At 35.8% G+C, this 14,553-nt stretch overlaps 1 protein-coding gene across 2 annotated transcripts in view; it reads left to right on the top strand.

The window, feature by feature from the left end:
* LOC306864164 (exportin-7-like) overlaps positions 1–14,553 on the top strand; it is a 31,647-nt gene that overhangs the window by 1,737 nt on the left and 15,357 nt on the right. Inside the window, exons 2-28 of one of the 2 annotated variants that reach the window (XM_079407917.1) lie at positions 1,731–1,877; positions 2,017–2,110; positions 2,206–2,372; positions 4,178–4,243; positions 4,455–4,559; positions 4,652–4,817; positions 5,420–5,493; positions 5,595–5,714; positions 5,897–6,043; positions 6,214–6,386; positions 6,475–6,668; positions 7,338–7,443; positions 8,361–8,496; positions 9,511–9,584; positions 9,690–9,770; positions 9,873–9,936; positions 10,170–10,278; positions 10,357–10,463; positions 10,621–10,709; positions 11,087–11,194; positions 11,290–11,372; positions 11,495–11,709; positions 11,798–11,936; positions 12,086–12,246; positions 13,406–13,504; positions 13,746–13,873; positions 14,101–14,167. In XM_079407917.1, coding sequence (XP_079264043.1) covers positions 1,731–1,877; positions 2,017–2,110; positions 2,206–2,372; positions 4,178–4,243; positions 4,455–4,559; positions 4,652–4,817; positions 5,420–5,493; positions 5,595–5,714; positions 5,897–6,043; positions 6,214–6,386; positions 6,475–6,668; positions 7,338–7,443; positions 8,361–8,496; positions 9,511–9,584; positions 9,690–9,770; positions 9,873–9,936; positions 10,170–10,278; positions 10,357–10,463; positions 10,621–10,709; positions 11,087–11,194; positions 11,290–11,372; positions 11,495–11,709; positions 11,798–11,936; positions 12,086–12,246; positions 13,406–13,504; positions 13,746–13,873; positions 14,101–14,167 — 3,219 coding nt within the window. Of the gene's footprint in view, positions 1–1,730; positions 1,878–2,016; positions 2,111–2,205; positions 2,373–4,177; positions 4,244–4,454; positions 4,560–4,651; positions 4,818–5,419; positions 5,494–5,594; positions 5,715–5,896; positions 6,044–6,213; positions 6,387–6,474; positions 6,669–7,337; positions 7,444–8,360; positions 8,497–9,510; positions 9,585–9,689; positions 9,771–9,872; positions 9,937–10,169; positions 10,279–10,356; positions 10,464–10,620; positions 10,710–11,086; positions 11,195–11,289; positions 11,373–11,494; positions 11,710–11,797; positions 11,937–12,085; positions 12,247–13,405; positions 13,505–13,745; positions 13,874–14,100; positions 14,238–14,553 lie in introns of those variants that run through there. The other variant, XM_079407918.1, reaches the window with a different exon arrangement.

The raw sequence follows: 14,553 nt of genomic DNA, 5'->3' as shown, positions 1-14,553 counted from the left end.
GCTTTAAACTTTTTGTTTATTGTAAAATTTATATATAATTCAGAAGCATTTAAGTACACTTAAACATTGAATGCAGAATGCTCAAAGCATGTTAAGGGTGGTTAGTAATATGTTATAGGTTGGTATGAACAGGTGGATTGATGTTAGTTTTAGTAAAAACCAATGCATGGTGTTTTCATTTTAGGTTTTTCAACTTGGAGGTGTCTTATCTTTTCTGTGCAGTTCCTTGCAAATACAGCCTGCATTTTATCTTGCATTTGTTTCTTGTATGTTTATGGGTCCTCCCTGTTCTTTAAGGGTATCTTGATTCAGTTATCAGCAGGTTGCATCAAGCATATACGTACATGGACATGAGAAACCAACTTAAATTTGGCACAAGAAAGTGTGTCTTTCTAAAGGATTAAACTGTTTATTTAATATGATATTTATTTGTTGAGTGCAAAAAAAAGTAGAAATAACTCTGAGTTCATTAGTTTGGAATTTTTTTAGCATAATAAACTTGAAGTTTTTCATTGAGGCTGTGCATTTGTTGCAGCTGCTGTTTTTCTGCTGATGCTGATTTTGTATAGTTATGCTCCACAAGGGAACAAAGAACTGTTTAGAGTCAGAGGCTTGTTGCTGCATAACATGAGTTAGATCTTTCATTGCTCCTCTATGTATTGCCAAAGTGTATCTCTGACTTTTTTTCTCCAATCACCATATAGTCTTTCATGCTTGCATGAACCAGATACTCCCTCTGTGACCTAGAACAATAAGTTGTGGATGTGATGTCTGCGCATTAATTTGCTTAATGGAAGTAGTTTTTCATAATCCTGATGTTTGATGTTGTGATTGTACAAGAAGATACTGAAGCTCTCTATCTTAAGACTTGTGCACATTTGGAAGTATTGCATAAGAAACAAGCAATGGAGATGCCAAATGTGTAAAATAATAAAATCCCTTCGTTCACAAAATGGTTTTACACTCGCTTGAGATGGTTTTTGATTTGTGCAAAAGGAAGAGGAAGTAACAATTTTGATTTCTTTGACTCATTGGATGGGAACGGTGCTTTAATCGCTAATGTTTATGAAATATTCCAGTTTAAGATTTTACAATTTTAAATTCTCAACTTTGGATGGAAACATAGCTAATGATATTTCAAGTTGCGTTATTTGTTGAGGAGTAGCGCTATTACAGTTCTAAGCAATTGGAGCAATTTAATGACACTAAAAATGTCATGTGCTGTAACTTTTGTAAGTAAAAATTAAACCTAAACCTTGAATGCATCTTTCTTTCTTTTTTTCTGAAAATATTTGCTATTTTAATTTTATATTTCTCAAGGTAAAAGTATTTTTATACAAATATTGTGAATTATTCATTTATTAAAGTAAATAAATTATTAAAGATTGTCCTATTACTTTAAACTTTAATTACCCTGGCATTTTTTTTTATTATTATTATCCCCTAAAAAAGTATTAAAACAGATTTTAATGCAGATATTAAAAAAGTAATAGATGCGGATAAATGAATGTCATTGACCATGTTCATTATCTAATTTGAATATTTACACATTTCTGCAAGTAAACTTTGTTTATAAAAAATAGTTTAGACAGAAGTTGTATTGGTTCATCTCACAAATACCCTACATTTCATTGCTGGTTATACTCTGTATAATTGTGTATGTGACAAATAAAAATCTTGAATAGCCTCTGAATGCGTTTTCACTAAACTCATGTGGGTCTCTTTTTCAGAGCCTAGCCCAGCTAGAGATCCTGTGCAAGCAGCTATATGAGACCACAGACACCACCACACGTCTACAGGCCGAGAAAGCTCTGGTGGAGTTCACCAACAGTCCCGACTGCCTGAGTAAATGCCAGTTGTTGCTGGAAAGTGGGAGTGTAAGAATTAAACTTTTTGAGAACTGAGAAAAACAAGATATCTGAATTGATCTGACAACAGTTTTCTCGAAAATCCAAGTCCATTAGTTTGAGTTAAGCAACTATTTAACTTGAGACTGTATTTTTAAAATCTTTACAGTCCTCGTACTCGCAGTTGTTGGCTGCAACGTGTCTCTCCAAGTTGGTGTCTCGTACGAGCAACCCACTTCCCCTGGAGCAGCGCATTGACATTCGTAAGTTTATCAGATCAACCACGAGATTTAGAACCCCAAAACCCAGAAAATACCTTTTTTTTTTTTTTTAAATAAATGTCACGTTGGTTCCTCAGGAAATTATGTTCTCAATTATTTGGCGACCCGGCCAAAGCTTGCTGCCTTCGTGACACAAGCCCTGATCCAGCTCTATGCCAGAATCACCAAGCTTGGCTGGTTTGACTGCCAAAAAGAAGATTACGTCTTCAGGAATGTCATTGCCGATGTGACAAGATTCCTGCAGGTATAATACATTTTATAACATTATTAGAAAAGATAATATTGTTCAAGTTCAGAGTTATACTCTTTGGAAATATTTCTTTGTTTTTTGCTATCACGTCTTTAAGGCAAGTAGGGATGCACACAATTCTTTGGTAGAAAATTATTATAATTTTTTTAATAATCGGTAGCATTTAGCATGAATGCATTTAATTCAACACTTTGCATAAGCATGGTTTTATAAACCATTTACATACATTTATTGTTCATGTTTCATGAATGAGGGCAAATGTCCGCACAATGTTCAAGTTGATTTGGATCAAAAAATGCCAAACAATATATTGTCCTATATAAGACTTGTATTTTGAAAACCATCATCTGCAGTTTCCATATGAAAAATCCAAATGAACGTGGATAATTTTTTATGGCTATGTTTTCTCACCTCAATTTAGTTTCTTTTTAAATACTAGATTATTTGGTAACACTTTAAATTAGGGACTATTAACTAGTTGCTTATTAGCATACCTATTACTAGCATATTGGCTGTTTATTTGTACTTAGCATACTATAATGCCGTATTCTACATGACCCCATACCTAAAATCAACTTACTATCTAAAAATAATAAACAAAAAAATCTTACAATAATAAGCAGGAAATTAGAAGTTTGAGGCAAAAGTCATAGTTAATTGTGAATGTGTTCCCTAAAAGTGGTAGCAAAAAGAAAACCCATCCATATAAAATGATCCACGTTCATTTGGATTTTTCACAATAACTAGATAATTATTAAGTCTATAGAAGGATTTTGTGGTAAAAATTCAAATGGCTGGCTATTGTGCACTCTCAGTGTATGAAACGATTCAAATTAGGTGTGTGCGATATGACGATTTTTGATCAAATGTCTTCACGATCTGCTTTTGAAGAAATATTGTAGTATCGTGCTACAGCGCACATTCTGTCAGTTGCAGTTCTGGCACCGCCGTATCAATATACTGTATAACGCCACATGCATTCACATCAGTGTTAGCTCAGCGGTAGAGTTACTCTCACAGGACACTGCACTTATTCGCAATCACAAAAGTAGGCCTACATTATTTGCATATTTGCTTTAAAGCCTTGCCAGTTAAACCTTTCATTCGCGTGCTGTTCTGACGTGGGCTTTTTCTCAGCGCGTAACATTACATCTGAAGCACGCGCAATAAAAAGCCTGTCAAACAGCGCCTGATTTCTGAACCAAGTTATCATTTGCGCTAATAGTGTCAAAACACACAAGGTTTACATATAGACTTTTATTCAGGTCTAAAATGAAAGTAAACAGTTGACAGAAAAATGGATATGTGCCTGTATATTAGATGCGTGCAGGTCTTAAAGGGACAATACTAAACATGCAGTCGACTCGTTAAAGAGATAGTTCACCCTAAAAATGTAATTTCTGTCGTTATTAACTCACTCACATGCTGTCCTAAAACTTTATTAATTTCTTACTTGTGCTGAACACAAAAGAAGATATTTTAAAGATGGGTAACCAAACATTTTGATATATAAACAGCGTGATATATTTTTGCCATATCGCCCACTCCTAATTCAAATGCTAATGCAAATCACATCTGTTTCGGTTTTTGACCCAGTGTGTTTAATTTTTAGTTAAACATTTTCATTACAGTACATTACTAAAGCTAACTTGTCTCATTTGAAGTGTTTGTCACTCACACTTTCATACTCCGCATGACGGCATAAATGATAACATTGCAAAAGCTAAAATTGGCTGATGTTAAATTTGAGTAAAGTTCCTGACGTTATGAAGTTTTTTTTTTTTTTTTGACTCTTTCAGGATAGTGTGGAACACTGCATCATAGGAGTCACAATTCTGTCCCAGTTAACCAATGAGATTAACCAAGTAAGTTTCTCTGCTCGCAGTGTGTCTTGATTTGCATATTATTGCTCTTTTGTTGGTTTTGATTGCTTCTATTGTCCTCATTTGTAATGCAATTGTAAATTTAATCTTTGCTCAGTGCTTGGATTTCATTGCTGTATGTTTGGGTTTAATAACTGAAAGTTGCAATTAAGGTAGATTACTGATTCCTTGAATCTTTTTTTCGATTCTCCAGGCAGACTCAGCACATCCACTTACAAAACATAGAAAGATTGCATCATCATTTCGAGATTCCTCGTTGTTTGACATTTTTACCCTCTCCTGCAACCTCCTGAAGCAGGTAAGGGTAATTCTTCAGAGACTGAACAAAAGAACTGTCTGTCTTTATATTTTTCTTCACAACCGCTAAACCAGCCTGCTGTGTGTCTGCAGGCATCTGGGAAGAACTTGAATCTAAATGATGAGAGCCAGCATGGGCTACTCATGCAGCTACTCAAACTGGCCCACAATTGCCTCAACTTTGATTTTATCGGTACATCCACCGATGAGTCCTCAGATGATCTGTGCACCGTCCAGATCCCCACCAGCTGGAGATCAGGTGATCTGGCAAACAATGAATGAATGGTGCAACTGTTTTCCAGTGCTCGTTTAAAGAGGCTGCATTCAACATTTTTAACAATCATTTTTAATTAACCTTCTTTAGAATTGATTGTATAGTATGTTTTGTAATTTTATTTTATTTGTTTATTTTTTTGCTGTTCTGACTTAAGACTTTTTTAAATAAATAAATACTTTAATTCAGCAAGGACCCCTTCAATTGATCAAAAGCAACAGTAAAAACATATTATGTTACAAATGTTTTCCATTTCAAATAAATACTATTGTTTTGAACTTTATTTGTATCAAAGAAAAAAAAATATCAAAGATTATCATGGTTTGCACAAAAATATTAAGTAGCACAACATTGATAATGTTTCTTAAGCAGTAAATCAGCATATTAGAATGATTTCTGAAGGAACATTGAAGACTGGAGTAATGATACTGAGATTTCAGCTCAAAACTGTTAAATTCTTATATTTCACAATATTTCTGTATTAATGCAGCCTTGGTGAGCACTTTTTTCAAAAAGTCCTTTTGAGCAGTAACATGGTATTCATGTTGAATTCATGCATAATTTTGTGATTTTTCTCTCATCTGCAGCCTTTTTGGATTCCTCAACCTTGCAGCTGTTTTTTGATTTGTATCATTCCATCCCTCCCTCGCTGTCTCCCTTGGTGAGTGTCAGATAAACAAGCCTTTGCCTCGTAGATAATGTTAAGACTCTTCCAATAATAATGTGAACTGCTTAGTATTGAATGTTCTGTTTGTCTTTCAGGTTTTGTCTTGTTTAGTCCAAATAGCATCTGTCCGGAGGTCTCTCTTTAACAACGCAGAGCGAGCAAAGTTCCTTTCCCATTTAGTAGATGGTGTGAAAAGAATATTAGAGAACCCTCAAGTATGCCGTCCATCCTAATATTAGTTATAATAAAATTGTCATTAATGTTTGAATGATATTTATCTAAAAAGAGTTGAATAATGCTATGTATTAAACATGTAGCCTGAAAATAGCTGCGTTAATGTCAAATCTATTTGCAGGTATTATGTGGTTGACATTTACAATACTTGTTTGATTTGCAGAGTTTGTCGGACCCAAACAACTACCATGAGTTCTGTCGACTGCTGGCTCGACTCAAGAGTAACTATCAGCTGGGAGAGCTGGTTAAAGTAGAGAACTACCCCGAGGTCATAAGACTGATCGCTAACTTCACCGTAACTAGTCTGCAGGTGAGTGAAAGACTTGCTAAAATTAAGCTAATATGTGATTTCTACAGAAGTCGAGCCAACTTGACTGCAATTATTTGTTAATTTGGTTAATTTGCTAATGGAATTAAGTGAAAATGATCTATGAAAAATTGGCGTTTCAAAGACTTGATGATAACTTTGGTGTGTCCCAGCACTGGGAGTTTGCGCCCAACAGCGTGCACTATCTGTTGAGCCTGTGGCAGCGGTTGGCGGCATCTGTCCCTTATGTGAAGGCCACAGAGCCCCACATGCTGGAGACCTACACTCCTGAGGTGACCAAGGCCTACATCACGTCCCGCCTAGAGTCCGTTCACATCATTCTAAGGTAGAGTGAGCACTAATTGAAGTCACGGTTAGGTCCAATAACCAAGAATGTCATAGATGAGTGACTATACAATATCCGTTCTATGCAGGGATGGTCTGGAAGACCCCTTGGACGATGCTGGCTTGGTGCAACAGCAGCTGGACCAGCTGTCTACTATCGGGCGGTGCGAATATGAGAAGACCTGTGCCCTGCTGGTCCAGCTCTTTGATCAGTCAGCCCAGTCGTACCAGGAGCTGCTGCAGTCCACCAATTCCAGCACAATGGATATAGCAGTGCAGGAGGGTGAGCTTGAAACAAAACCTAATAGACAAATCAATATGCTGTATCATAACAATTAGGGATGCACCAAATGTTCGGCAACCGAAATTGTTATAAGAGAAAAGACCGCATAATATGTACAGAACAATGACGTGACACAATCAAATAGAGGCGCGCACTAATGCAGCAAACGTGTCTGCAGTGTGGAAGTATTTAAAACTGTCAGAGAAAGATGCAAAAATCATTACAAGCACGAAACACCGACAGCGAAAGACTGTTTAGTACTGCATCTCATGTCTCCGATGAGAAGAGGAAGAGGTGGTTGATGCTGGTTACTGTATGATGATTGAAATCGTGAAATGGCCTTAAACGATTCGTAAATAAACTGCAGAATGTTATGTTTTCAAATACACGCACAAATTGTATTCAAACAGCGCTGCACGAGCTCGTGGCGCCAGGGTTCAAAGTCCAAAGCATGAGGAAAATCTGCGCTGAAACTGTTACTCGTCAGTTCCTCAGTATAATTTTTTAAAAGCATGTGACGACGCGATACGTGCGACAAACCAAAAAATGCAAAAAACCGTGTTCGGTATTCGGCCTTCGGCAGTGTTTCATTTTATTCAGCTTCGGCCAAGAATTTTCATTTCAGTGCATCACTAATAACAATGCTTACGTTATGTATGTGTTGTCCAGGTCGCTTGACGTGGCTAGTGTATATCATTGGCGCAGTCATTGGAGGAAGAGTATCCTTCGCCAGCACAGATGAGCAGGATGCCATGGATGGAGAGCTTGTGTGTCGGTGAGGAATCGCCCCTAAAGGCCTGTTCACACCAAGACGAAATAAAAATTCAGTCATACGATTTGTCTGTTCTGTCCCAATATGTAAAAAAAAAAAAAAAAATAGAAGTCAGATGAGCTGAATGAATATACAAAATAATTCTTTGACAGTAGGATAGAGAGAGTTGGTTCCAGATTTTTCCTCTGCTGTGTTCCTTCACAAAATAGTCTGTTCGTGAGTGTAGTTTTATGTAGCAGCAGAGATTCTGGATATGTGACCAAAAACACAATCTTATTGGTTGGCCAGTTTTTGTTCACCGTGCAATTGGAAAAGATTAGAACTCTTTGTAAAGAAAGAAAAATGCATTGACATACGATGATTGTTCACAATGATCCACACAGTGAGCAGGCACGTTAACAGCCAGTCATTCAAATTTAAACATTTAAAATGTTTATCTCATTTAATTTTCACGCAAAACATTTGTCTTGGTATGAACAGGCATTCAGATTTGTAATGCTTCAAATATCTAACTAGTGATGAACAGTATATCTGTATCAAATTTAAAGCCAATGTTAGAGATTATTAATATGCTTTTTTTAAATTGGTCATTTGGGTATTCTTATTTTCCTTATTTTTACATTTATATTACCTATGCTGTTATGTGACGCAAAAGTAATAATTTTTTTTAGATAATTTGTAAAACATATAATTTAATAACACTGCTAAATATGATATTTAGCAAATCTGAGGGGAAAAAAATAAATGTCTTTTTCTCATACTGTACTTTCCTAATTGGAGCTCCTAATTGGGACTAATTTCACGTAACATTTATAACTGTTGATTTAGTTTTAATTTATGTTGACAATTTATTTTGAACTCACTTCCCATTGTTTAATTTTACTTAATATTTATATCGACTTCATTTTTGTCATTTTCAGAGTTTTGCAGTTAATGAACCTCACAGACTCACGACTGGCTCAAGCAGGAAATGAGAAGCTTGAATTAGCCATGCTCAGTTTCTTTGAGCAGTTTCGCAAAATCTACATCGGTGATCAGGTGCAAAAATCATCAAAGGTAATTGCAGTTATGTTGTGTTTGTCTGCATGAGACAAATACAACATAAAAAACAAAAATCAGCTAGCAGTAAATTATTTATTGATCTCTTGTAACATTCACAGGGTTTTGCCTTTGAACTCTCAGAATGGCTGAAATTTGTGATTGTGTTGTCTAGGCTTTGAAAAGAGACTGTCGATTCAGCTTTCTTTGCATGCTTAGTTGTGGTTTAACTCTTTTAGTCTACTTTGTAAATGACATGTAGGTTTGAAACCATAGTTTATGTTGGAGATGAAAGTGTTCCGTCTCAACTTACCAGAAAGCTGAAGTTTTCTCTCCTGTTACTCAGATTCCAAAGTGTGAACAGAGAAGATAAGTGCACATAGAAAGACTAGCTGTTCCTCTAAACCTGTCTTTAGTTCTGCTTTAGCCTGTTGTCCTTTACCTTGGAAAATAACACCTTATAATTGCTCCTCCTAACTCTTATAATGTGTACGAATAGTGTGAAAACTATTACGAAGTCTGATTGGATCTTGATAATCGGATGTATTAGATTTAATGGAAAATTGCCCCAAATGGCACTCTTAATTTGGACCGGAGTGTACTGTTACCCAGCTGCCCATGCAGCAAAGTGTAGACTCGGAGGAACGTGCCATTTTGGACCATAATCAGGACTCAACAATAAGGATTTTTTTTCTTCCAAGATTTTACTTTTAACAGTGTTTATTTGTGTTAAAAAATATATTTATACTGTATATGTCACTAAAGGTAACATTAATTTTGAAATTAAATTGATCTTCTTTTTTGCCCTTTTCTGACCAAATCTTTATGAATCTATGTTTATGGATTTGTGAGAGCCCCCTGTGAATTGTCGCAGTTGCTTGCTTCTCATGGCCTTATTCCCCAACCTGTTTTATTTTGTAGTTTATCATGTTACTAAATTCTACATTTTATAAAATGAGCTACAATGCAAAACACCAGTTCAAAATGAATATATGATGACAGGAAATAATACTACTTTTGTTTGATCCCTAGTTGTATCGAAGACTATCAGAGGTTCTTGGCTTGAATGATGAGACCATGGTACTCAGTGTTTTCATTGGGAAAATGTGAGTATATGTCAGCTAATGATGGGTAAAATTGTTATAAAACCTTATTTTACCAAAAATGACAATTAAAAACAATGTTTTTAACATAGTTTTGTTTTAATGCAGAATCACCAACTTGAAGTACTGGGGACAGTGTGAACCAATCACATCTAAGACACTACAACTCCTCAATGACCTCTCGATTGGATATCCTTACATACTTGTTGCTGGTTTAAATTTGAAACAATATTATTGAGGATGATTGACAGTGAATATGTTTTGGTCTGTTTCCTTAACCTTATTTCTCACGTACAGCAGTGTTAGAAAACTTGTGAAACTCAGTGCTGTCCAGTTCATGCTAAACAACCATACAGTAAGTGACCAACTTCAGCTTTTCTCCTCCTTAACTCCACTTTAACTTTATTTGTCCCTGAAGCACAATTAATGGACAATGACATAAAAGGGCAAGACCTTTTTTTTCATAAAAAAATAAATGAAAAGGAAAAAAAGTAATGTCTTTACAAATAGCAGTTTTATTATTCTTAAATAGTTTTTTGACTAACTTTCAAGGGCTGACAAATGTCTTGTTTGTCTTCTGTGTGACAGAGTGAGCACTTTTCTTTCCTGGGTGTGAACAATCAGGCCAACCTCAGTGACATGAGGTGTCGGACCACTTTCTACACAGCCTTGGGAAGACTTCTTATGGTAGATTTGGGTAAGGGTGTACCTATAGATATAGCATATAAGCGTCATGTAAAAGGACATCTTTAGAGAATTTCTGTGTCTTTGACAGGTGAGGATGAGGACCAGTTTGAACAGTTCATGCTTCCTCTCACTGCTGCATTCGAGGCCATCGCACAGATGTTCAGCACCAACACCTTCAATGAACAAGAAGCAAAAGTGAGACGTTGTATTGTTTATCATACAACCTCAGTGTGGCATGAAGCATTTGCAAAAGACCTTGTATTTTCTTATTTGTTGCTGACCTATATAATGCATCTGCACCCCAGTCTTTTCATATATGAGAAATTAACAATTGTTTTGTTTTTTCTTTCAGAGGACTTTAGTTGGACTGGTGAGAGATCTGAGGGGAATTGCCTTTGCCTTTAACGCCAAGACCAGCTTTATGATGCTCTTTGATTGGATGTATCCTTTAATATGCGTTTGTTTGATTTTGTTTATTTTATTGGTGAAATTATTTGTGTTTGTTCTCTCTTTTTATTTATGTTTGTTTTTATTTGTTTATTCATTTATTATTGTGTAATTGTTTTTGTTTTGTGTGTGTGTGTTTATTTTAGTCATTTATTTGTTTGTTCATTTTTTTTTTTTTTTTTTTTTTTTTGTAATTTGTTTATTTGTTATTTTCTTAGTATTTTTGTTATTTTGTTATTTAATTATTTAGTACTTACTATTTTCTTAATTTTAAAACAAATAAATTATATTAAAGTAAATGATATAAAACTAATCTCTTAGGTCAAATCAGACTGAATGCCAATTTTAACGTGTTCCTTAATGGATCTTAGTTACCCCTCTTACATGCCCATCTTACAAAGGGCAATAGAGCTCTGGTACCATGTACCTGCCTGCACCACACCGGTCCTCAAACTCATGGCTGAGCTCGTCCACAACAGGTACACAATATTACATCTTGCATATGTCTCAGCGACCTGAGTTTAAAGGTTCTGTATATTCTCTGACTCAAAGTGTGGGGTTTTTTTACATGAAGGTCACAGAGATTACAGTTTGATGTGTCGTCACCGAATGGAATCCTGCTGTTTAGGGAAACCAGCAAGATGATTACAACATATGGTACAAACTCTCCTATAATAACCCAGTTTTAATATTTCAATCAACTGTTCCTCTGGTATGTTGTAGCATTATTAAATCTGAAGAACTTTAATTGTAATAGTATTGTCTTTTTTCATTTCAAGGCAATCGGATCCTGACTCTGGGTGAGGTGCCAAAAGATCAGGTTTACGCACTGAAACTGAAGGGAATATCCATTTGTTTTTCCATGCTGAAAGCCGTATTAAGCGGCAACTATGTCAATTTCGGCGTCTTCCGTCTGTATGGTGATGATGCCTTGGACAACGCTCTGCAGACCTTTATTAAGCTGCTCTTGTCCATCCCTCACAGTGACCTGCTGGTAAAAATCATCAGCTATCAGCTTCAAGATTGTGTCCTTCAGCATTCAGATTGGTTGACTTTTGGTTGGGTTGTTCTTGTTCTTGCAGGACTATCCAAAGCTTAGTCAGTCTTACTACTCTCTTCTGGAAGTGCTAACCCAAGACCATATGAACTTTATCGCCAGCCTGGAGCCTCATGTGGTCATGTACATCCTATCCTCCATATCAGAGGGGCTCACAGCACTTGGTAAGGACCTTCTCTTCAGCTTATGAATTTTCTTTTGTGTAGAATCATTATTATACTAATTAATCTCACAAACCCTTCTGTAGTTCCATCGTGGACCCCTAGATGTCTGTGAACTTTTGAACCTGAGCTTTCTGTTTGTCTCCTCACAGATACAATGGTATGCACTGGTTGCTGCTCAAGCCTGGACCACATAGTTACTTATCTATTCAAGCAGCTGTCACGCAGCACGAAGAAACGAGCAGCACCCATGGCCCAGGAGAGCGACCGCTTCCTTCACATAATGCAGCAGCACCCTGAGATGATCCAGCAGGTGAGCTGAGGCTTTGAATGACCTGAGATTTAAAAATAAAATCATAAAATAAACACTTGTTTTTTTAATAATTTACTGTTTCATCATATTTCAAGCATAAGAGGAACAAAATTCGTCATTTTCACAGCAATTTATGTTCATTATATAAAACAACTTTTTTTGTGTGTATGTCTAGGGCTGGACGATTAAAAAACGATAATTATCGCGATATAATTTTCCTCAATAAATCTACAATCTACAAATCGCCATTTACCATGGATTTACTGTAGTAATAGTTACTGCATGGTATTGTGGCAGAAATGTGGAATATTCATATTGAATTATTATATTATTAATGTTGCCATGTATTAGAGAAGTAATGGGATATAATTACAGTATTTTCTGTGATTTTAAGCTTTAGCATTTGTGCATTTATACTAAATGCATTTAGACTACTGTTTTTCATACTAATACCTAGACACCAGAGCGTTACATTTTTGCCATGAGATTTGTTTGCTACTATGGAAGACCAATGGCTAATTTTAATAACTCAAACAGTCAGAATAATTAAATTTCAGTATATAAAAATGAGATTGTTGCTTTTTTCAGATGTTACCATTTTTGATAATGAACATAAATTTACATTGCACTAACTCAAGCTACTACTACTGTCAAACTACTACTACTGCTGCTCTCTGAGTTTGTCAAACGTGCATTTCTAAGAGACAAAAAAGTGACATTTTTAATATTGCAGCCTGCACTGCAAACTGTGCTGAAGATATGTATCAAAGTCACAAACCTGTTTCATGTTTTGTGACAATATCAGTGCAGAAACGAATAAAAAAAAATTCTATTAATATATTTATTTTTTTAAGAAAACAGTGTAAAGAATTTAAAAACACATTAAATGTCTTTTTTTTACCATAAAGAGTAGTTTAAAACCATTAATAAATGGTTTGATTTCTACATTCACGTAGGAGCAAAACTCTGCCTTAAAACTTGAAAAAAATAAATAAAAGATTTGAAATTTATCATAATTATTGATATCGACTGATATAAATAAATAAAAAATATTTTTTGGCCGTATCACCCAGCCCTATGTATGTCTATCAAATACTGTTACATTTTGAAATGTATTGGAGATGCTTAATCTGACAAGAGTTCTCACAATCTTATCCAGATGCTGTCCACAGTGTTGAATATCATCATTTTTGAAGATTGTAGGAATCAGTGGTCAATGTCACGGCCACTGCTTGGCTTGATTCTACTCAATGAGAAGGTATGAGATAGACAGACAGAATATAGAAGATATTCAGACAAAGGCTGCATTTATTATAACCAAAAATACTGTAAAATAGTAATATTGTGAAATACTCTTACAATTTAAAACAACAATTTGAATGCATTTTAAAATTGATTTGTGTTGCAAATCTGAATTTTCAGCATCATTACTCCAGTCTCCAGTGTCACATGATCTTTCAAAAATCATTCTAACATGCTGATTTGCATTGTGTTTGTAGTACTTTGCAGATTTGAGGAACAGCATTGTGAACAGCCAACTACCAGAAAAGCAGCAAGCCATGCACTTATGCTTTGAAAATCTCATGGAGGGTATAGAGAGAAACTTGCTGACCAAAAACAGAGACAGGTAATTAGATTTTTTTGGGGTGTTTTTTTTAGTGGGTGTTCTGTTAAATGTATTCACTTCTGTAGAAAAGATTGATATAGCACATTTAATGGCATTCCTTAGGGTGAGCTATCTCATATTTCTTAACTATAAGTTTTAGAGTAGTAAACTAGACTATTTATTTATTTGCATGTATATGTAATATATAAATTTTTAGCAAACTCACTTTTTTCCCTTTTCTTCCGCAGGTTTACACAGAATCTTTCAGTATTTAGAAGAGAAGTCAATGACTCCATGAAGAATTCCACATACGGGGTAAACAGCAACGATATGATGAGCTGACATTCCATAGAGCACCAGGCCCCGTCCACGTGGCCCAGCCCGTACTCCCACCCGCCCCTGGCCCGGCTGCCGGGGGACCACTGCTGCGCAAACCTGCACCTCCCAGTCCCTATAAATACCCCATTACCTCTCTCCCTTCACACCTCCTCCCCCCACCCCTTTTTATATATATAAATATATATATATACACACATATAAATATATACATATTTTAAAGCCAGTTTCTAGAGGTCATTCTCCTTGACCATTTTCTTGTCATTTGGGGCTCAAAGTCCAAAGAGAGAGACGAGGGTAAGGCTGGGGATTGGCTGGGAATGGGTTTGGGGTGTGGGACGGCACCAGTGTGGACTCTATAGAGT

Source organism: Barbus barbus (genome assembly GCF_936440315.1).
Source record: "Barbus barbus genome assembly, chromosome: 45".
NCBI classification, from domain to species: Eukaryota; Metazoa; Chordata; class Actinopteri; order Cypriniformes; family Cyprinidae; genus Barbus; species Barbus barbus.
Note: the sequence above shows the minus strand (reverse complement) of the source record. Positions and strands in the feature narration are given on the sequence as shown.